This window comes from Lagenorhynchus albirostris, chromosome 3, assembly GCF_949774975.1.
Source record: "Lagenorhynchus albirostris chromosome 3, mLagAlb1.1, whole genome shotgun sequence".
Classification (NCBI taxonomy): domain Eukaryota; kingdom Metazoa; phylum Chordata; class Mammalia; order Artiodactyla; family Delphinidae; genus Lagenorhynchus; species Lagenorhynchus albirostris.
In genome coordinates, this window is record NC_083097.1 from 144,018,586 (window position 1) to 144,039,311 (window position 20,726).

The 20,726-nt window shown below is 52.6% G+C and overlaps 1 protein-coding gene across 3 annotated transcripts in view; it reads left to right on the forward strand.

The window, feature by feature from the left end:
- Positions 1–20,726, forward strand: part of WWC1 (WW and C2 domain containing 1) — a 152,872-nt gene that overhangs the window by 106,868 nt on the left and 25,278 nt on the right. For all 3 annotated transcript variants that reach the window (XM_060144170.1, XM_060144171.1, XM_060144172.1), the window contains exons 8-15: positions 1,089–1,162; positions 4,759–5,001; positions 10,781–10,870; positions 11,681–12,216; positions 15,906–16,014; positions 16,415–16,495; positions 17,163–17,249; positions 18,461–18,653. In XM_060144170.1, the coding sequence (XP_060000153.1) occupies positions 1,089–1,162; positions 4,759–5,001; positions 10,781–10,870; positions 11,681–12,216; positions 15,906–16,014; positions 16,415–16,495; positions 17,163–17,249; positions 18,461–18,653 (1,413 nt within the window). The remainder of the gene's footprint in view (positions 1–1,088; positions 1,163–4,758; positions 5,002–10,780; positions 10,871–11,680; positions 12,217–15,905; positions 16,015–16,414; positions 16,496–17,162; positions 17,250–18,460; positions 18,654–20,726) is intronic.

Consider the following 20,726-nt stretch of genomic DNA (forward strand, 5'->3'; position numbering starts at 1 on the left):
CGTTCTCTTGCAGACCTCCTGGCCCCCGGATGACATGAGATGATGATGTGGAGAAAAAGCCAGCACTGACTCCCTGGCCACGTGAATGCATCTCTAGATGCTGCACAGAAAGTATGTCTGAAGGACCAGGCGTCTTTCTCTGGTTTCCTTCGTGCTAATTTGCAGCGCCATTCTGTTGTTCTTTCACCAGCTGGGAAACAGGATATTTCCCTCCTGTTCATCCCAAAACAATGCATACAGCTTTCAGACAGCTGCTTGCCTCCCAGTTCAAAAGCTCAGCCCGGTCAGAGTAATGAATAGTGCAAGTGCTGTCCCAGGCGTCGCTCCTGAAACACTTAGAGCGGGACTGACCCACGGCAATCCATAACTTTGAAGAGCTTTTGTTTTCCTACAGCAGGTGACATTGAATGAACCAGCCTCCATGGCTAAATGCTATTCCGTCTGGTCTCTATAGTCGTGTTCCCACTTGTGAGGGGAAGCTGTGTTCACGTCTGATGGGGTGAGCCTTGTAGCTTCTTGCCACTCCCGACAGAGCGTGGCGTGGCAAACGGGGCCGCGCTCTCCTTCCCCACACCACCCGTGTGTCCAGCTACAAGCCACCCGTGGGCCGAAGTATTTGTGAAGGAACTGTGTGCCTTCTTCCAAGTTCTGGGACCTTCCTCTCACTCACTCAGTGTTGCACTCCTGACTGCAGGCTCCCTGAGTGTCTGGTGGGCCCCCTCCGCAGCACGCCCAGAACGGCTGTCTTGTGTATTTGCTGTCCGTGTTTCCTCCTGCCCAGCTGTCCGCCATGCTTCTGGTGCTTGAAGGGGTGCCAAGCCATTTGGGGCTGCAAGACGATATTCTGGGCCCTCGGCTTCTCTTCTAGAAGTGTTAAATGTCTGAGTTTGGGGCTCTTCCCATGCCTTAAGGAAAGAAAGTGTTTTTCCCCTAACTAGCTTCCCTGCAATTCACACAGCCAGCTCAGTAATTGGGGACTATTTTTAGCTACTTCCCACACAAGCTGTCAAGTCTCTCATGAGCTCCTGAAACCCAGCTCAGCACTGGCCACAATAGCCATATAATTCCCGACTCGTTCTTTCCTCCAGTTCGGCACCAGCAGCAACAATCAGTTGGCGGAGAAGGTGAGATTGCGCCTTCGATATGAAGAGGCTAAGAGAAGGTAACTAGAGGCTGGGGTCTGGGGGTAGGATGGCCCCAACAATGATAACTACCATTGTAGAGGGTCTGCTCTGTGCCTGCTTTTTACACATCTCATCATGTTTAATCCTCACAAAGATTGTGAAGGTATTATCATCTTCATACCTTAATCCTCTCTGAAACTCAGGAAATGACTCAACCGGGGACACTTAGCTAGATGAAGAATGGAACTATGCTTTGAACCATACTTTAAACCTCAAAGCCTCATAATCTTTCCACTTGCCCGCCTGAAACTCAACCTCTAAAATCAAGGTTTACCAACCATCGTACAAGTAGTTTGGTGTGAAGGAGCACAGCTGGGGTTTTAGCAACAGGTGAAAAAGACTACGGATACTACCCACTTCAGTGTCTCCTGCCCACCTGGGAACAAGCTGTGTTTTTAAACTGTGTAGACACCAGGGACTTCAGATGTTCTGTGGCTTCACAGAATCCTAAGCAGCTGGGTTCCACTGCCACAAATAAAATAGTAATCAAAGCTGACATTTTTAGAGCATCTGTAACGGTCCACGCAATGTGGACAGGAATCTGATAGAAACTATTCGATAGAAGATGCAAAAAAGGAAACTTTTTGGTTATTGAACTCCAAAGTGCTGCAGTAACCAGCTTCAGGCACAGCTGGATCCAGGGATTCAAATGATGTCACATAGACTCAAACACTCTCCTTTTCTTAGCGCTGCTTGCCTTTGTGTTGACAGACTTTCCTGTCAAAGCAGAAAGATGACCCCCAGCAGTTCTAGGCTTACATACTACCAGGTTAGAAACCCCAGAGGACCTGCCTTTCACAACTGTTTTAACAAACTTTGGGTTTGAAACTCACTGGATTTTCTGGGAGAACCAATCACTATTGCAGGGTGGGAGGAATAAGAATTCTGTGAAGGTCCAAGCATGGGTCACATGCACGACTCTGGGAAGGGGACTGAGGTCAGCTTTGTGGGAACCAAGTGACTTGAAAGTACGGGAGGACTGATTTCCCAAAGGAAATTTGGAATATTGTTAACAAAAGAAGGAGAAATTGGATACAGTTCAGGTGGGAAGAAACACATCCTGTGCACTATTTCAGCTCCCCCTAGAGGTCCAGCAAAACAGCACGATTTCTACGTTTGGACAACCACTTCTTGTCCCCTCTGAAGGCGACCACTCTGAACCCTGGATCTGTTCCAGTTTGCTGGAATGCCTATCTTAGATGATCTGTTATGGAGAAAGGAAAGGACTGAAATCTTCCCTTTGGGGTTGAGCCATTAAACTTCTCATCACAGAGCTTCCTGGCTCGTCCTTTATCCAGCTTTGTGCCTCCCCCTTCACCCAAAGGTAGTTGAGCACATGATTGACCGTGGGATTTTTGCAGAAACTAATGCCTGTGGCCGGAATACATCTCCGGTCAAAAATGTGTCAAGTGTAAAGAATAGAGCAGCCTGCTGAATGGGAAAGCAGAGGCTGCAGGTCTTGAAGCAGGGAGGGCAAGTGGCTATATAACGCAAGGTCTGATCATCGTATGCCAAGTTTTGTCACATGTGTGTTTCTTGGCAGAGAGTCTAGCACATTTCATCAGATTCTCCTAAGGATGTATGGCTAAAAGTTTAGGGATCACTGGCATAAGGAAAACGCCACCAGAAAGTACATCCAAGAAAGCATCAATTACCCCTTCAATGTCCCATGTGTAGTGGAGCCCCTGCCAGACCTGGCCATACCACTCTATCCTTGAAGCAGCTGGATGGATAACAGCAGCTACAGAGTTATCCCAAAGCCAGTTTTGATGGATTGCTGTATATGTGAATATGGAATTTAAATTAATTAACTCGGAGAATCCCTGCTGAGACACTTGGCTGGGGAATGAGCACATGTAGATGTGTTTCTCTGTATGGAATTTTCACTACACAGCATGGAGATCTTGTCCCGAACAGTGTTTTGAGTTTGGTCACATTGTTTGCAGATAAGATTGAACTGTGACGTCCCTGGTGGTGCAGTGGTTGGGAGTCCGCCTGCCAATGCAGGGGACGCGGGTTCGATCCCTGGTCCAGGAGGATCCCACATGCCACAGCACAGCTAAGCCCGTGCGTCACAATTACTGAGCCTGTGCTCTAGAGCCCGCGTGCCACAACTACTGAGCCCGCGTGCCTAGAGCCTGTGCTCCGCAACAAGAGAATCCACCGCAATGAGAAGCCTGCGCACCGCACCGAAGAGTAGCCCCCGCTGCCCGCAACTAGAGAGAGCCTGCGCACAGCAACAAAGACCCAACGCAGCAAATTATTTATTTATTTAATTTAAAAAAATATTTAACTGAGGGTCCAGTGGTCTGGGACCTCAGCAGATATTGACCACGTTTATGACCTGCAGTCTTAGGTGAGCCATATCCTCTCTGGCCATCTGTCCAACAGGGTTACCACCAGGTCCTATCCGCCCTTTAGGGATGGGGTGAGGCTAGGACAGTGATAGCTAAAAGCACTTTGCAAAGACTAAATCCTAAAGGATCACATGATTGCTTTTAAATATTTGAAGCAATACTCTTAGCAATACTGTGAATCTTAATTTGATTCAACAATAATCATACCTAATGTCTATGTAGCACTTGGCATTATATAAAGAGCTCTTAATGATATGTTTTCACTTGGTCCTCATAACCCACCTTGCAGGTACCATCATTATTCCCATCTTACAGATGAGGATACTGTGTCTCAAAGCAGTGAAGGGCTCCCAACTCCTTCCTGTAACACTTACTAAGGGCCTGCAGTGTACCAGGCACTGTGCTAGAAGCTTGTGTACCTAAATGATTCCTTAAGAAGGTCAGAGCCAAGACTCCAACCCAAAGCCTCTGACCTCAAATCCTCAACTGTTCGCAGGGTATTGCCGCCACTTTCTAGATTGAGAACACAAGGTCAGCAATGGCAGTATTTGCTGTGGTCGTAGTGGGCCCATGACTGCCACTGGTTCACACTTATGTGCCAGACGCACTGAACACATAAGTGCTCATTTTCACACCAATTCTGAAGGAGGAGTAACTGTTTTCTTATATACAAGGCTCAGGGAGTGTGCCCAACATTACACACCTAAGAAGCAGTGAAACCAGGGAATAGGCAAGTGGCAGCAGAAACATTCACTGTGTGTTTGTTTAGCATGAAATGTTGTGCTCGGACATTTTACGAATTATGTCATAAAACCATCAGTCGTTACCCTACAAGGCAGGAAGTTTTGTTATTCCCTTCAGAGAGACGAAGAGACTTGCCCAAGGTCACCTAGCTAGTGGTAGGAGGCTATTGCCTGGTGACGAATCCACCTCTACTTGATCAGGCTTCATGTCCCTGCGGGCAAGGACACTGCCTCTACCCTATCCCTGCAGAGCCTACTCACGGTTGGCACACGGTAGGCACCGCATACGTTTGTTAGATAAAAATCTGTTCCGTGAGACCACACACTGATTCAAAGGAAGTCAGTCACTGTCAAAGAGGATGCTCTGAGAACAGCATGGCCTCCTTGGACCATGTAACCTTGGAAACACAGTCTGTCACGCTGCTCCCGCATTGCCCTGGGCGCACCAGTCACGCTCACCCTCTTGGCCCGCAGGATCGCCAACCTGAAGATCCAGCTGGCCAAGCTCGACAGCGAGGCCTGGCCGGGAGTGCTCGACTCCGAGAGGGACCGGCTGATCCTCATCAACGAGAAGGAGGAGCTGCTGAAGGAGATGCGCTTCATCAGCCCCCGGAAGTGGACCCAGGGGGAGGTGGAGCAGCTGGAGATGGCCCGGAAGCGGCTGGAGAAGGACCTGCAGGCGGCCCGGGACACCCAGAGCAAGGCGCTGACCGAGAGGTGGGGCTGGGCTGGGGGCTGGGGGCCGGGGGGCCGGGGCCCTACCCTCGCTGCCGGTCCGTCCTCCGACCCCCAGCGGGGTGGGGAGAGGTGGCGGGGACAACCTGGGGTGTTTGGGCTCCAGCCCGAGGACACTCAGTTTAAAGATCTCACCGCTTTCCGAAGTAGCGAATCTGGGGAAGTGACTCAGCATCCAGCTACCCCAGAACTTTACACAGGGAATCGCATTACCAAAAAATCTGCTTACCTGCAGGTTTTCAAAAATTATCTCCTAAGATAAACTCTATGTAATTTAGAGCAGTCGTTCTGCAACTTTGTGACAGTGATTCACATTGTATTATTATCTCATAGACAACAGTTTCACAAAGCAGTGCATACTGTTTCTGTGTGTGACAGCCCTGTGATATTTTCTTTTATGTTGCATTTCTTTTCATGCTGGTCATGACCCACTAAATTGATTTCGCCACATGCTAACAAATTGCAATTTGCAGTTTGAAATACACTGGTTGAGATGGGGGTCGTGAACCGAGATGTTTATAGGAGTCAAGCAGGTCATATAAATGCCAGAGGCCCACCTGGCCGTGGGCCATGTGAGACTGGAAGGTACAGACCCCACTTGTCTAAAGCAGGCGCCGTCTGCAGCCAGTGGAGGTGCAGGCCCCAGGCTGCCAGAGGCCCCCATATTTCAAGAAAAGAGTTGTTTGGATTTTTTTTTTTTTAATATTGGCAACTAATCCAAAAATTTTTTTAAATACCATGAGGGCTAAATCAGCTTCATCTGTGGGGAAAGCCACTGGTTTCCATTCTCCGGTTGAAGCCTTATAACAGACTTTACTTCCTTCAGTGTCTCACCAGCCTCCACACCCACATTGCACAGAGCACAACTCCGTGTTCACAGTGGGTCCTACAATCCCCAGTTTCTCATTCATTCATTCAGTCAGTCAGTCCATCAGCCTGTTGTTTATTCATTCATTCGTGTAAGAAACGTCTTGTTGCACATATTTTGTGTGCAAGGCAATTTGGAGGATTCAGAAATGAACAAGTCACGATTCCTGCCCTGATACCCTTAAAATCTATGCAGTTATTTTCACTTGTTTTTTGGCAGCAGACTTTATTGAACAAGGCCCCTGCCCTTAAGGAGCTGGAGTTGAAGATGGTGATTTTCAAACTTTGTTGGGGGAGGGGGAGGTGGGGGAGAGGGATGAGCAAGGGAATTCCTCTTTCCAGTGAAATCAGAGGCAGAAGCCCAGTTTATAAAGCAGATAAACTTGTCTGGGCCCAGTGGCAGCAGGCCAGGCGTCCTAGGTGCCTGGCTGTGCTCCTTGCATCACCCCATCATGGGTCCTAAGATGCCTTCAGGGAGCCTCCCGAGTGCTAAGGAGCGCTGCTTGCAATCCCACCCTAGTAACCGAGTAAGCTCTGTTTGCACATGGTGGGGTGCCAGACGGGTCACGTGGACCAGCCTCTTACTGGCCTCTTGTAACCACATCACACAGTCCATTGAGTGGTCCATGGTGGGGAATCTCTCCCCACCAAGCCCCTTGTCAGAACTCCTACCAGGGATATGTCACTTTCCTCTCCTATATCTTCCCCTGGGAAGATAAGCACTGACCTCCCACCAGGCAGGTGGGAGAGGGAGGAGGAGAGGGCTTCAGTATTTGGTGCTTTGTAACCCTAGGAAGCACCTTCTAGAATTCTCTCTTAGTGCCAACACTTTGTCCTGCTTTCCCCAAGGCTGTCTGTGCACCTTGGGGACAAGGCCTGTGTCTAGACACCTTTGTGCCTTTCGTGTTAGTTGAATGCATAAATGGTTCGCCAGCCCGGGCAGACCCTTACAGGCCTCTGTATGCATCTCCTGATCTGTCTACCAGTCCTCTGGGCCCCTGACCCTACAGCCATCACTGGAAAGCCCTTAGCTTTTCATGATGCTCACAGCCGGCAGCTGAAGAGAACAGATCCCTGGCAACCTTACTCCTTGTTGGGTCAATAGAGAGACCCTTCCCACCACCTACCTTGTGCAAGTCATTGACCAATATGGACTTCAATGGCCTAATAGGAAAAAAAACCCCAAAAAACAGGATAATTACATTGAATACTTATATATTCTGAAGGCAGGTGGTTGGACCAGATTGTGAATTGAGGCTCTTCTCTGCTATCATAATTTTGGTTTCTCGAAACTAGGATTGGATATTCTCTTAGAGACCCCTATACTACATGCAAAATGTGCCATTAAGTACCAGTCTCTGTAAGCTATATCATCTCATTTAAACCTCCCAGCAACCCTGAGGTTAATCTCCATTTCATGGTTGTGGAAACTGAGGCTCACCCAACATCACCAAATGGCAGAGCTGGGATCACAGCCCAGGCTTGCTGGCTCTGGAGCTCATGCTTGCCTTAGTCTCCTGCCCACTTAGAAGGTCTTTTATTATTGCCTTCAGCCCCGTCTTTCAAAGGTCTGATTGCTCCCCTGGAACAGTGAGTTCGCACGGCCCGTCCAGGGAAGCCAGAACCTCCACGCCATGGCAGCTGCTGAGCAGGTGTCTCGAGGTCCCCGAGGGCAAGGTCCCCTGGGGGACATGCAGAGAGAAGCCGGGGGCACGTGGGCAGGAAGAGGCGAGAGCCTTGGGAAGGACAGGGACAGGGCTGACGGCTGTGAGCCTCCTGCACGAAAGAGAGGAGAGAGCCCACCCAGCCGTCTTCGTCCGTGTTCAGCTGTCTGCCTCTGGCCCCCTGTTTGTCTGGGTTCATCCCTCTGACTCTCTTGTTCTCTCTCTAGGTTTCTTTCTCTTTTTGCTTCTCGTGCTCCTCTCTCTCTTCTCTCGCTCTGTCTCTCAGCATGGGAGTATTAGACTCGTCACCTCACACAACAGCCTCTCTGTTCAAGGTGCCTTTGAGAAGGCCAGGAAGAGACACATCCAGGAAGAGCACACCACAGGGCCTACCAAACCCCAGTGTCGAATCAATCAGAAGCACAGACGTCCCCCCAGGACTCCCCGTCCTGCACGCTGCTTCCTCCTCCCTCCCCAGGGGCCCTCCCCAGCACTCCTGAGAGCTGCAGTGCCTGTTAGAGTGCGGACTCCCTGTCCCCAGCCCAGGGACCAATTCCTCAGGCCTGAGATGGAGCCCAGGCTCTTGCACTTTTAACCAGTGCCCCAGGCGCTGAGCCGCAGCTCGTGGGGGTTCCAGCCCCACCTCCTGGGTCCTCTGCCTGCTTCCGCGCTTGATGTGTTCTTGGCCTCCCGGCACGTGCCAGGCATCACATGCAAACACCGTATGGCCCGTGAAGCCCAATACCTGTAGGAGGCCGCCTTGGCGTCTGTGTGTGGCTGCTGGTAGCTACACCCCTGTGCTCGGGAGGTCAAGGCCATCTGGCTCCCGGTCCCCTCAGCCTCCTGTTGGGGCTCTACTGGGGACCCGCACGTACTGCCAGAGCACACCTCTGTGGTCTCCTCCCAGGGGAGAGGAAAACAAAGGTGGAAATGGTGGCCCAGGCTGCGCCTTGACCCCAGATCTCACACCCTTTCAAGGTCTTGCTCTCATGAAGGGTCAGATTCCATAGTCGTGTCCATTGCGCTGAAAACTGGGATTTTGTTCCATAGTCGTGTCCATTGCGCTGAAAACTGGGATTTTGTTCATTATGGGCTCCATCTGCCAGCCCCCCTAGTCCCGGGGAAGGACTCTGGAAAAACAGGGCTGGGGACAGAGCTGGCCAAGAAACATGCCGAGGCCGCGGCTCCCGTGGTCTTTTCTGAAATTTCACAAGGCCAGTTCCCCAGTGACTGGTCCTGCCCCTCCCTTATCACTTTGCAGTCGTGTCTCAAGCAAACTCTGGTCTTCACGGCAGGGCCTGTGTTGGAGGCCTTGGGCGTGTCAGTGGAGGGATGGCGTAGTTAGGTTTTCTCCATGGAAATGAACTCTTCCTCCCAGGCCCCAGGCTGGGTTGGCTGTGCTCTGGGAGCAATGAGTCAGTCATTCCTCCTGCAGCAGGATGGCATAAGGGGATAAGATGCCAACGGTGGGACGTATCTGTCCAGGGGAGATTTAACATCCAGGTCTCTCAGCAGAGCAAATGAGCTTTCCCTCCCATCAACTGGGGAAAAGTCTTCCATTCAGCAGTAACTTTCCAAGCACATCCATGTGGTGGGCGCCATGCTAGGGGCTGAGAGAGTGAGGCACAGTTCCTGCCTTACAGTCCCCAGCCAGTGCAGCAGCTCGGAAACCTTACTGTGCCTAAAAGTCACCTGGAATAGGGAATAAAGATGCAGATTCCAGGGAATTCCCTGGCGGTCTAGTGGTTAGGACTTGGCACTTTCACTGCCGGGGCCCGGGTTCAATCTCTGGTTGGAGAACTCAGATCCTGGAAGCTGCACTGCGTGGCCAAAAAAAAAGACGCAGATTCCGAGCCCTGCCCCTAGCCTTTCTGATTCAGTAGATCTAAGTAGAATTCAGGGATGTGCATTTAATAAGCACACCTCCCCTTCTGCGGGGGGAGCTCTGTGGGCCACGGACAGAGAGCCACTAATCTAGTGGATGCAGGAGAGCAGCCCAAGTCATGAGTGGGTGATGGAGCTCCTTCCCTGTCAGATCCAAGGAGCAGCACCCTCTCTGGAGCCCACCCAAGCTGCCCCCGTGGGGAATTTCAGGAGAAACTGGGGGCTGAGCAGAGCCTACATCCAGCCATCCCTTCTAAACTCAAGGGTTTTGCCTTCAGGAAGGGAGCTGCTGAATTGGGCTCTGGTGTGGGCATGCCTGGGTGCAGGCCGTAGCTCCCGGGTTCTGACTCTGTCACGCTCACCTGGATCCTCCCCAGGCTCTCTGGAACCGCTCTTTTCAGCTCCTTGGCTGACTATTGTCCATCCATTCAGCCTTGGGATGACAGACTCAGCGCTCAGTCCTGGACCCTCCTTTTTTTTCCTTCTATATTTTACCCTAAGATGGTGCATTCGTTTGTTAGGGCTGCCAAACCAAAGTTCCACAAACTGGATGACTTAAACAATGGTAATTTATTTCCTCACAGTCCTGGAAGCCACAAGTCCAAGGACAAGGTGTTGGCAGGGTTGTTTCTCCTGAGATCTCTCTCCTTGGTCTGTGGATGGCCATCTACACATGATCATCTACTGTGTCTTCACTTGGTCTTCTCTCTCTGCATGTCTGTACACAGCGTAGGGAGGGATGGTTGGGTGGATTCCTAATTCTGCCAGTAACTCTCTAGCTTTAAGTAAACTATTTAACTCTAAGAGCCTCAGTTTTCTCGTATATAAAGTGGTTAATGGTTAAAAAAAAAAATTCTTGGGCTTCCCTGGTGGCGCAGTGGTTGAGAGTCCGCCTGCCGATGCAGGGGACACGGGTTCGTGCCCCGGTCCGGGAAGGTCCCACATGCCACGGAGCGGCTGGGCCCGTGAGCCGTGGCCGCTGGGCCTGCACGTCCGGAGCCTGTGCTCTGCAATGAGAGAGGCCACGACAGTGAGAGGCCCGCGTACCGCAAAAAAAAAAAATTCTTACTATGCAGGGTTATTGTGCAAATGATTTAAGGCAATGTTATAAGTTTCCTAGTCAGCCCCTGGTATATAGCAGGTGATGCATATAGCAGTTACTATAGGATTATACGTAGAGGCCATACCTCTCCAAACATCATAATATAATGCCTCCAGGAAGTTCTTGTGTGTGCGTCTGTGGGTCTGTGCGTACATCTCCGTGAGCCCATGCCTGTGATTCCTCTTATGGGCAGATGGAGGCGGGTTCCCTCCGAGCTCCCCACTCATGCCTTCTCTCCCTTCAGGTTGAAGTTAAACAGTAAGAGGAACCAGCTGGTGAGAGAGCTTGAGGAAGCCACCCGGCAGGTAGCAGCTCTGCACTGCCAGCTGAAAAGGTGAGTAGTAGGCAGTGGGGTGAGCGCTCCCCTGGGCACAGCCATATGCAGGCGTCCCGAGGCAGCCCAGCCCAGCTTCTGCCCTTCACGTGTCCTCCATGGCCTGAGCGTGCCCGTTTAGAAGCAGAGCAGGCAGACGGATGATCTGGGGGACTCGTTCTGGGCCTGGTGTGGCTGGGGGCAGGGCCCTTCACCTCCCCAGACCACAGCCTCCTTGGTCCTCTGACAACACAACAGAAGGCCCCAGTTGGGTGCTAGTGTGTCTTGTTCACGTCTCTCCAGCCCACTTGCACAACACAGAGAGGGTAGGCCTCAGGCTGGGGCCTCGGTAGGCAACGTGGCTGGAATTTTATCACAACATTCTGTTCTCATCAAATATTTTTAACAGTTGACAATGCTTTTCAAATTACACTTAGGATATAACGTTTCCTTTTTCAGAAAACTATATTAACGTGTAAAAAGTGAGTTGAGTTAAAGGAAAATATTAAGCGGCATTATTGGGGGTTGCATTCAGATATGGAGAAATATGCAAATGGAATGCCGCTGGTGGAGGTTTGAGAAACAGAGATATTGAGGAGAAAGTGGACTTTTAAGGCAGCTGGCTTGGGTTCGAATCCCAGCTCTGCCAGCTCGTAATTCTGTGGCCTTCTCGGGATATCCTCTTTAGTGAAATGGGGATGCGTGGTCCACCCTGGAGACTGTCAAGAGGGTCTGATGAGATGTTGCATTCTCAGTGCACGTGGTGCTTTTCGGGGGAAGTTCGGGGCGGCCCACCCACTCTGTGTCCTCGCCTTCCCTCCCCTGCCCCAGCCTCTCTGGCAGCATGCAGAGCCTGTCCTCGGGCAGCAGCCCCGGATCCCTCACGTCCAGCCGGGGCTCCCTGGCCGCCTCTAGCCTGGACTCCTCCACCTCAGCCAGCTTCACCGACCTCTACTATGACCCCTTCGAACAGCTGGACTCGGAACTACAGAGCAAGGTGGAATTCCTGCTCCTGGAGGGGGCCACGGGCTTCCGGCCCTCGGGCTGCATCACCACCATCCACGAGGACGAGGTGGCCAAGACCCAGAAGGCAGAGGGGGGCGGCCGCCTGCAGGCCCTGCGCTCCTTGTCCGGCACTCCAAAGTCCATGAGCTCCCTGTCCCCCCGTTCCTCGCTCTCCTCCCCATCCCCGCCCTGCTCCCCTCTCATCGCTGACCCCCTCCTGGCTGGAGACGCCTTCCTGAGCAACCTGGAGTTTGAAGACCCCGAGCTGAGTGCCACTCTTTGCGAACTGAGCCTTGGCAACAGCACCCGGGAGAGGTACCGGCTGGAGGAACCTGGAACAGAGGGCAAGCCTCTGGGCCAAGGTACAGGGCACCACATCCGGAGGGCGGGAGCCTCCAGGAGGGAGGAGGGTGGGAATTGTGCTCGGGTCCGAGTTCCAGACCCCAGTGATAATTATGGGCAACGTGGTTTTGGGTTTTTTTAAATTAATTAATTTTATTTTTGGCTGCGTTGAGTCTACGTTGCTGCGCGCGGGCTTTCTCTAATTGCGGTGAGCGGGGGCTACTCTTTGTTGTGGTGCCCGGGCTTCTCATTGCAGTGGCTTCTCTTGTGGCGGAGCACGGGCTCTAGGTGTGTGGGCTTCAGTAGTTGTGGCTCGCGGGCTCTAGAGCGCAGGCCCAGTAGTTGTGGCACACGGGCTTAGTTGCTCCGCGGCATGTGGGATATTCCCCGACCAGGGCTCAAACCCGCGTCCACTGCATTGGCAGGCGGATTCTTAACCACTGCGCCACCAGGGAAGCCCCTATGGGCAACATTTACTGACTGCTTTCTATGTGCCAGATCTTTACATGGTATATTGATTGATTTATTCATTCAGTAGGTATTTATTATGTGTTTACTATGGTCTAGGTCTTGAGCGAAGGGTTTTCCATGGTGGGTTCATTCATGCAACAGATATTAAGTACCTCCTGAAACTAAATGCCAGGTCCTGTGCTAATGGGTGAACATGGATTCATTCATTCTTTCATTCAACTGATATGCCATGTGGGTTAGTCACAAGGATGCAGCGTGGAGGACAGACAAGGTCCTGGTTCCCGTGAAGCCTACATGCAAATGAAGGCACAGACAATAACTGTACAAGCAGACCAATAAAAGTGCTAGGAAGAAAATAAAACAGGGCAGGGCTTCCCTGGTGGCGCAGTGGTTGAGAGTCCGCCTGCCCATGCAGGGGATGCGGGTTCGTACCCCGGTCCAGGAAGATCCCACATGCCGCGGAGCGGCTGGGCCAGTGAGCCATGGCCGCTGAGCCTGCGCGTCCGGAGCCTGTGCTCCACAACGGGAGAGGCCACAACAGTGAGAGGCCCGCGTACCGCAAAAAAAATAAATAAATAAAACAGGGCATGTGATGGAGCCTTTCAGGTTGGGTGAGGGCTGCCAGTTCAGATTGGGTGGTGAAGGAAGGCGACACTTGAACGGAGCCTTGAGCAGTGAGAGGGAGCCAGCCTTGGGAGAAGCAAGAGCAAAGTCTCTGAGGCTGGAGCAAGGGGCTGCAAGAGGGGCCAGAGGGAGGAGATCACCAACAAGGCAGAGAATTGGGCAGAGTACGGGTTGTGTAAGGTAAGAAGTTTACGTTTTACCCTCATTGCAGCAAGGATCCGTGTGACTGTTTGAAGCCAGGGAATGATATGACTCCCATTCTGCACGGGGTCAGAAAAGAGCATTATGGTGTGGACTGAGATTCAGGTCGGAAGCTGATGATGACAGCTAAGATTTATTACAAGAAAAATCTTTATCTTTAGCAACAACCACATAATAAATTATAATAGTTAAAATTCATTGGGGTGCATTATGTGGTGAGCAATGTGCTTTATATGATGAAATAGGTTACTTCCATTATACCCATTTCACAGATGAGGAAACAGAGGTTCAGAGAGGTGCTTCCCCAGCAGGTGGGGAAGCAGGGATTGGAATCTGGGTGTTTCTGACCCCAGAGCCCAATCTCTTTATCATCGTGCTCCCCTTAGGACATGAGGCAGCTCTGTGTATTCATTCCTAAGACACTCCTGGTGCTTGCTGATGCCATCATGCCTATGGTATGAAGGTCAGGACTGAGCAGGGTGATTTATCAAGTTCAGGTGTGCAAGATAACAGGCACCATTAGGCATACTTACTCACATAGGCCTCACAACACCACTATGAGGTGGGGGCTGTTATTATCCTCCTCTTACAGACTGAAAGGAATGAGACTCAGCAAGGTTAAGTGACTTGTCCAAGGTCATTGTCACTGCTGTGAAGCGGTAGAGTCAGGACTGGCTCTAGGACCCCCTGCCCAGAACCCACAATGAGCCACGTGCCGGCTCTGTTGGCAAAGGGCTCCTGGTCCTGGCTCCCGTGAGGCCAGCTAGAAGCTCAACCCACTTCAGCCGTCAGCTCCAGGAATGGGTGGCAGGGCTGCCGCTGCACCCGGAGCTATCAGTTCCTTCGTGTGCAAGGGCCAGTGGGAGCAAGGGGGAAACGATGAGGTTTCCCAGTTAATTAAAGGCTCTGCTGGGTGCACGCCAGCCGCTTCCTTAGAAGAGGAGCTGAGAGATCCCTGGGGCTCCCTCACCGGGAAGGGAGTCTTGCTGAGTGCCCTCAAACAAAAATAAAAACAGGCTTCCTACTGCAGCCGGTGGCAAGCTTCAGAAAATTGTTCCCTGGAGAGGAGGGGTGTGCAGGTGGGACCCCTAACAAGGCTCAAGAAGCGTTCCCGGCGCTCCCTGTCTAAAGGCTGCGATAAGCTGGCTCGGGGATGCTGGGACCCCAACCGAGTGCAGGGAGCGACCCCCATCCCCCCGCCTCCCGCCACGACGGTGCAGCTTGGGAGCCAGAGCCCGCTCGCGTCTCAGGTCGGCGTTTCTTCATGCCACCTCCAGAAGCGTTCCCCGCTGCCAGATGATGCCGGGCTGAGCCCAGACACTAAGCAGGTTATGCGATTAGTGCCACTGTTCAGTCAGCAGACAAATTAATCTCCTTAAGTGGTTTAGTGGAGGGTGGAGAGGGGTGGGTCCGAAGGCAGGAGGTCTCCAGGGCTGCAGCAGCAGACGTGGGACACAGGCTGGGAAAGCCACGCCCACACGGCCCCTTGGCTTCTCCCAGGCTCACTGTCACCATCCCCATCCCCAGCCCCTTCTCCAGTCTGCCCACCCCCCGCCCATGTGCCTGGCACACAGGGAAGTGCTGGCCGTGAGGTTGAAGCCCCTGAATCTGTCCTTCCCCTGCTGCGCGGAGGTCAGGAGCTGTCCTATTCACCTTAGTAGCTCTGAACTTTGCAGTGGACCTGGCACACCGTCAGCGCCCATTACTTGGGGCAGGAAGGAATGTGCAGTGTGTGCTGAATGCTTGGGCCTGAGCCCCGGGTAGAGACTTCTGAGGGCCTCTGTCAAGGGCAGGGGAGATGGGCTGAGTTAGGAATGGAATGGGATAGGCGAGTAGGACAGCCAGTACTTACGTCCTTCCCTTCCTCCTCCTCTTGCCCCTCCCAAGGGGGTCCGGGGGCTGTTATTTTGCCCCAGGTGTGTAGGGATCGATCTAGAAGACATCGCTGTAGTGATGGGAGTGATAGTCGTAGTAGCTAAGGATGATGGTACTGACTTTTCTAGAGCACTTCCCCTGCACCAGTCTCTGTACTAAGGACTTCCCTTTATCATCACATCCAGTCTTCCCAACAGCCCTGCAAGGCAGGTATTATTATCCCCATTTTACAGATGAGGAATGCAGGGCTGAGAGGGAGTAAATCAGTGTCCCAGTGTCATGAAGCAGTGTGTGGCAGAACTGTGATTTGAACCCAGGTGTTCTGGCTCTAGAGTCTGAGACGTTAAACACAGAATCACATGCTACCCTTTCCTTCACCGCAAAAAAAGGCAGAACCTTGCTGTCAGGTTCAGAGGCGGCTGGATTTTGGCGGGACCATGTTAGGACAGTGAGGGGATCAAAAGATGTATTGTGACGACAGTATCCTGATGTCTAAACCCCGCCTTGCCATCCTTCCTTTTTTCCTCTCTTCTCCCAGCTGCGAATAAGGCTCAGGGGTGCGACCTGAAAGTGGCCTGTGTCTCAGCTGCGGTGTCGGATGAATCCGTGGCCGGGGACAGTGGTGTGTATGAGGCTTCCGTGCAGAGGTGGGTCCCTGAGTCTTGGGAACTCTGAGTATGCAAGGCCCGGGCCTCCTCAGGTGTGTGGGAGGGACCCCCCAGGAGGGTGGTGCTGGAGAAGCAGACTGCTTCTCCTCCCGGGGCTGGAGAGACTCCACATTTGGGAGACTGCTAGTTCCGCAATTGCCATTAAGGGTGTATGGCTAGAGGAGCAAGTATTAGAGAAAGCGCAGCTGCTGCTTCAAGAGAGGGATCCGGAGTAGTTGTGGGCAGGCAGGGTCCACAGGGAGGCTGAGCAGACCCAAACCTTCCTCCTTGAGGACCCAGCTTCTCCCTCCCAGAGAGAACCCTGTCTCTGGAAAATGACTTTGGCCCCTGGTCACTACAGGGAAGCCTGACTCTCTTTCTTTCCTGTGTTGCTTTCCAGACTGGGTGCCTCAGAAGCCGCTGCTTTTGACAGTGACGAGTCAGAAGTAGTGGGTGCAACCCGGGTTCAGATCGCCCTGAAGTAAGTGGCAGGGAGGGCGGGGCAGAGGGGCGTGGTCTGTGCGGGGTCTCCTCCTGGCCTGCAGCGTCTGCAGCATTTACCCTCACAGCTGCCCAGCGAGGCAGGCAGAACCAGCGGGACCTGCTGGCAGCTGTGGGCTCCTAACTAAAGGGGGTGGAGTGGGGGGGGTCTCTTTCCATGCCTCCCAGTTCCCCATTTCACAAAAGAGAGAAAACAAGGTTTGAAGACTTCGTAACTTGCCCGGATTCACTGAGCTGGCCGGTGGCAGAGCCAGGCAGGGACCGAGACCTCCTGCCTTTTGGTCTGTTTGGTCGTTGTTGCCACGGCTTTGGTCTTATCATCTCACCTGGACCGAAGTCAACCCCTGGGGGCTGCAGCCCAGATTTATTGTTTTCTCTTGATGCAGGTTGGCCCCAATATTTTTTAAACTAGGAATTAACTGCCGGTGTTTAAATGTCAGGACGTTTTCTACAACCTCTGGCTTCTCTTTAAAAATTCAGACCGACAGCTCTGGACCTGCATCCCTGCATGGCAGCAAACACTGGGCCTGTGCTTCCCAGCTCACCGCAGTCCCCAGAGCAGCCAGCAGCCGCGTCTGTGATTATTAAGGGAGAGAGAGAGAAATGCGTTGCTAACAGGTGCTCCGTATGCCCCCTTTTCATTTCAGGTACGATGAGAAGAATAAGCAGTTTGCAATATTAATCATCCAGCTGACCAACCTCTCTGCTCTGTCGCCGCAGCAAGACCGGAAAGTGTGAGTGTGTAGCTGACGGGCTGTATGTTATCCTCTCCCGCTCTGCGCCCATCCCAGGGGACGCTCTCCTGCTCTGTTCTGCTCCAACAACAGGCCCCGTAAACCTCTGTGGGTATTTAGTGCCCACGACTGTGATGCACAGTGTCAGTGCCATGAACGTGGATGCAGGCAGGGCAGCAAACACGCTCACTATAAAGAGGAGCGCCCCAGGCAGCTTCAGACCTTCCGCATACGCGTCCCGAGCCCCTACCAGGTGCCAGCACTAGGGAGGGGGTGGCGAGCAAACCTCCGCCCTTGTAAACTTGAAGCCTGATGAAGAGGCAAGTCACGGCCTCTTTCATCTGCTCTAAGCTCCAGTATTCCACGCAGAAAGAGCCGGGCCTGCCTTTCTGAAGAGCCGGCTCCCATCACTGTGCTTCCCTTGGCAGGTAGTGATGGGTGTTACCTTACAGTTGATGATACAGCAAAGACCTGCGCTGTCTGCCTCCCAGCTCGGTCCTGTGCAGACCGGGTTTATGATTCATTGAGCCCGTCTGCCTACATGTTCCTCCTTTGCTAGACCGTAGGCCTTGAGGGCAGCAGCAGGAGCTTATATTTCTGTGGCCTGCACCCAGCCAGCGTCTGGGGTGTGACACGTGGGAAGGAGGAAAGCGGGCCGGAAAACAGGCAAAACAGAAGGAAGACAAGATTGACTGGACGCTGGACTTGTGTGCAGTCTTCGCTGTTACAAACAGGGCCGGGATGAATAACCTTCTGTGTAACTCACTGGTACTTGTGCAGCAGTATCTGTGCCTAGAAGCCAGCTGTCTGGGTCAAAGGGTGAATGCATATGTACTTTTGTTAGGATTGTCACCTTCCCCGCCGCCCGAGTTGTGGCATTTTGCCCTCCTACCCGCGGTTGTATGAGTATTCCTCAGTGTTAACAAGCAGCCTCTCAGATCCTTCTGTTCACAACAGTTTGCACACCGTTGGCCTCAGGCTCCACAAGCTTTGAGGGTCTCATGATTGGGGGATTCAGTAGAAGGAAAAGCAGCACATTGTCCTTGGGGCCCCTATGCATCCCTCATGAATAACTGCATAACTACTGGAGAAATTACAAACTCTTGTCCGCTGTTGTTTCCATGGGGATTCGCAGCAGCCGTTTAGCCTAACACCTGAGCCCCAGACCCGGGCTGACCTGACCCAGGCTCTCCTGTGTTCTGTCCCTCTAGGAACATTCGCGTGGCTATCCTTCCCTGCTCCGAGAGTACCACCTGCCTGTTCCGGACCCGGCCTCTGGACGCCTCGGACACCCTGGTGTTCAACGAGGTGTTCTGGGTGTCCATGTCCTACCCAGCCCTTCACCAGAAGACCTTAAGAGTCGATGTCTGCGCCACCGACAGGAGCCATCTGGAGGCATGCCTGGTGAGGACTGTGTCTGTCTATCTGTGCAGCCTTCTGTCCTTCTGGGAATTGGTCCACCTTGCACTTCAGGAAGAAGGCTTGGAGAAGCACAGCTTGTGCTATCAACCCAGGCTTTCTTGGGTTGTAGGCAGGGGCTCTTCCACAGATGAACAGCGTTGTTCCCAGACTTATTGAGAGCAGGGGAGGGGGGAGCGGGGAGCTCCTTTTTCTGCCGTGGAATTGCAGCGCCACATCCCTTGTGCCTGAGGCTGTCACCAGCCTTCCCCACTGTGTGGCCTAAGACTCTTTAATTCTGTCTGTTTCCTTATCTGTAAAACCAGCTAACACTGGCTACCTCACAGGTGGTTCTCTGAGGGTTAAATGAAGCACTAAAGCAGTGCCTCTCGAACTTTCATGTGCACGCAGGTTACCTGCGGCTCTGGTTAAAATGCAGATTCTGATTCAGCAGGTCTGGGTGGGCAGGCAGCAAGATTCTGCATTTCTGTCAAGCTCCCCGGTGATGCCAGTACTGCTGGTCCCCGTAGCAAGGATGTAAAGCAAAGTGTCTGCACACGCTGGGTCTCACGGGAAATCGGTTCCCATCCCTTTCCTGCTTGGCTAGGGTTCATAACAGCGTCATTGCCGTTTATGTTGTTGTTACTGCTCACAGTGATGCAATTGCTTGTGTCAGCTGGATGCAATTTATATGCTGGGCTCTGAGCTAAGCTCCTTACGTGTATTATCTCTGTTGATCCTCACTACCGTCTTGTAAAATAGGTAACTGTTACACCAGTGAGGAAACCGAGGCACAAAGAATTTTCCCAAGGTCACACAGTCAGGAAGTGGCAGGAACAGAGTTAGAACCCAGGCAGGTCCACCCATGTCAGACCCTGGATGTTTTCTGTGTACCAGCACACCGCTCCCTGGAGCCCCCAGGTGGGATGGCGGCTGCAGGTTCTGGCAGGCAGGGTGGGTGCTGCTGAAGGATGGAGCGGAAAGCTCTTCCAGATCCAGGCTCCAGGGAGTTCCCTGGTGGCCAGTGGGTAGGATTCCGGGCTTTCACTGCGTGGCCTGGGTTCAGTCCCTGGTTGGGGAACTGAGAAAACCCACAAGCTGCACAGTGCAGCCAAAAAAAAAAAAAAGCGCATATCTATCTATCTATCTATCTATCTATATCTGTCTACCTAGATAGATAGATAGATAGATACAGACACACACACACATGTGTGTGTATATATAAAAGGATAGGGCTTCCCTGGTGGCACAGTGGTTGAGAGTCCGCCTGCCGATGCAGGGGACACGGGTTCGTGCCCCGGTCCGGGAAGATCCCACATGCCGCGGAGCGGCTGGGCCCGTGAGCCATGGCCGCTGAGCCTGCGCGTCCGGAGCCTGTGCTCCGCAACGGGAGAGGCCACAGCAGTGAGAGGCCCGCGTACCGCAAAAAAAGAAAAAGAAAAAAAAAAAAAGGATAGAATTTTTATTTATTTATTTATTTTATTTATTTATTTTTGGCTGAGTTGGGTCTTTGTTGCTGCACGCGGGCTTTCTCCAGTTGCAGTGAGCGGGGGCTACGCTTCATTGTGTTGCACGGGCTTCTCACTGCGGTGGCTTCTCTTTTTGCAGAGCACGGGCTCTGGGCGCGCAGGCTTCAGTAGCTGGGGCGCGCAGGCTCAGTAGTTGTGGCTCGCGGGCTCTAGAGCGCAGGCTCAGTAGTGGTGCTGCACGGGCTTAGTTGCTCCACAGCATGTGGGATCTTCCCGGACCAGGGCTCAAACCCATGCCCCCTGCACTGGCAGGCAGATTCTTAACTACTGTGCCACTAGGGAAGCCCCAAGGATAGAATTTTTAAAATAAAAATGAATAAACAATCCAGGCTCCTCCAGTGAAGCGTTTCCTTAGCCCCGAGCATTCCTAAATGAGAAGAGACTCAATCCTTTTTCTTCTCCTAATTGGATGCCTTTTATTCCTCCTTCCTAATTGACGTCTGGCCATTGCTGGTTGCCATGGCAGCAGCCAAAGCGCTCATCCCGCCGTGGCTTGTCTCCGTCCACGGCCAACGGGAAGCCTCTGTTCCCGTGTCCCGTGGGGACGTGA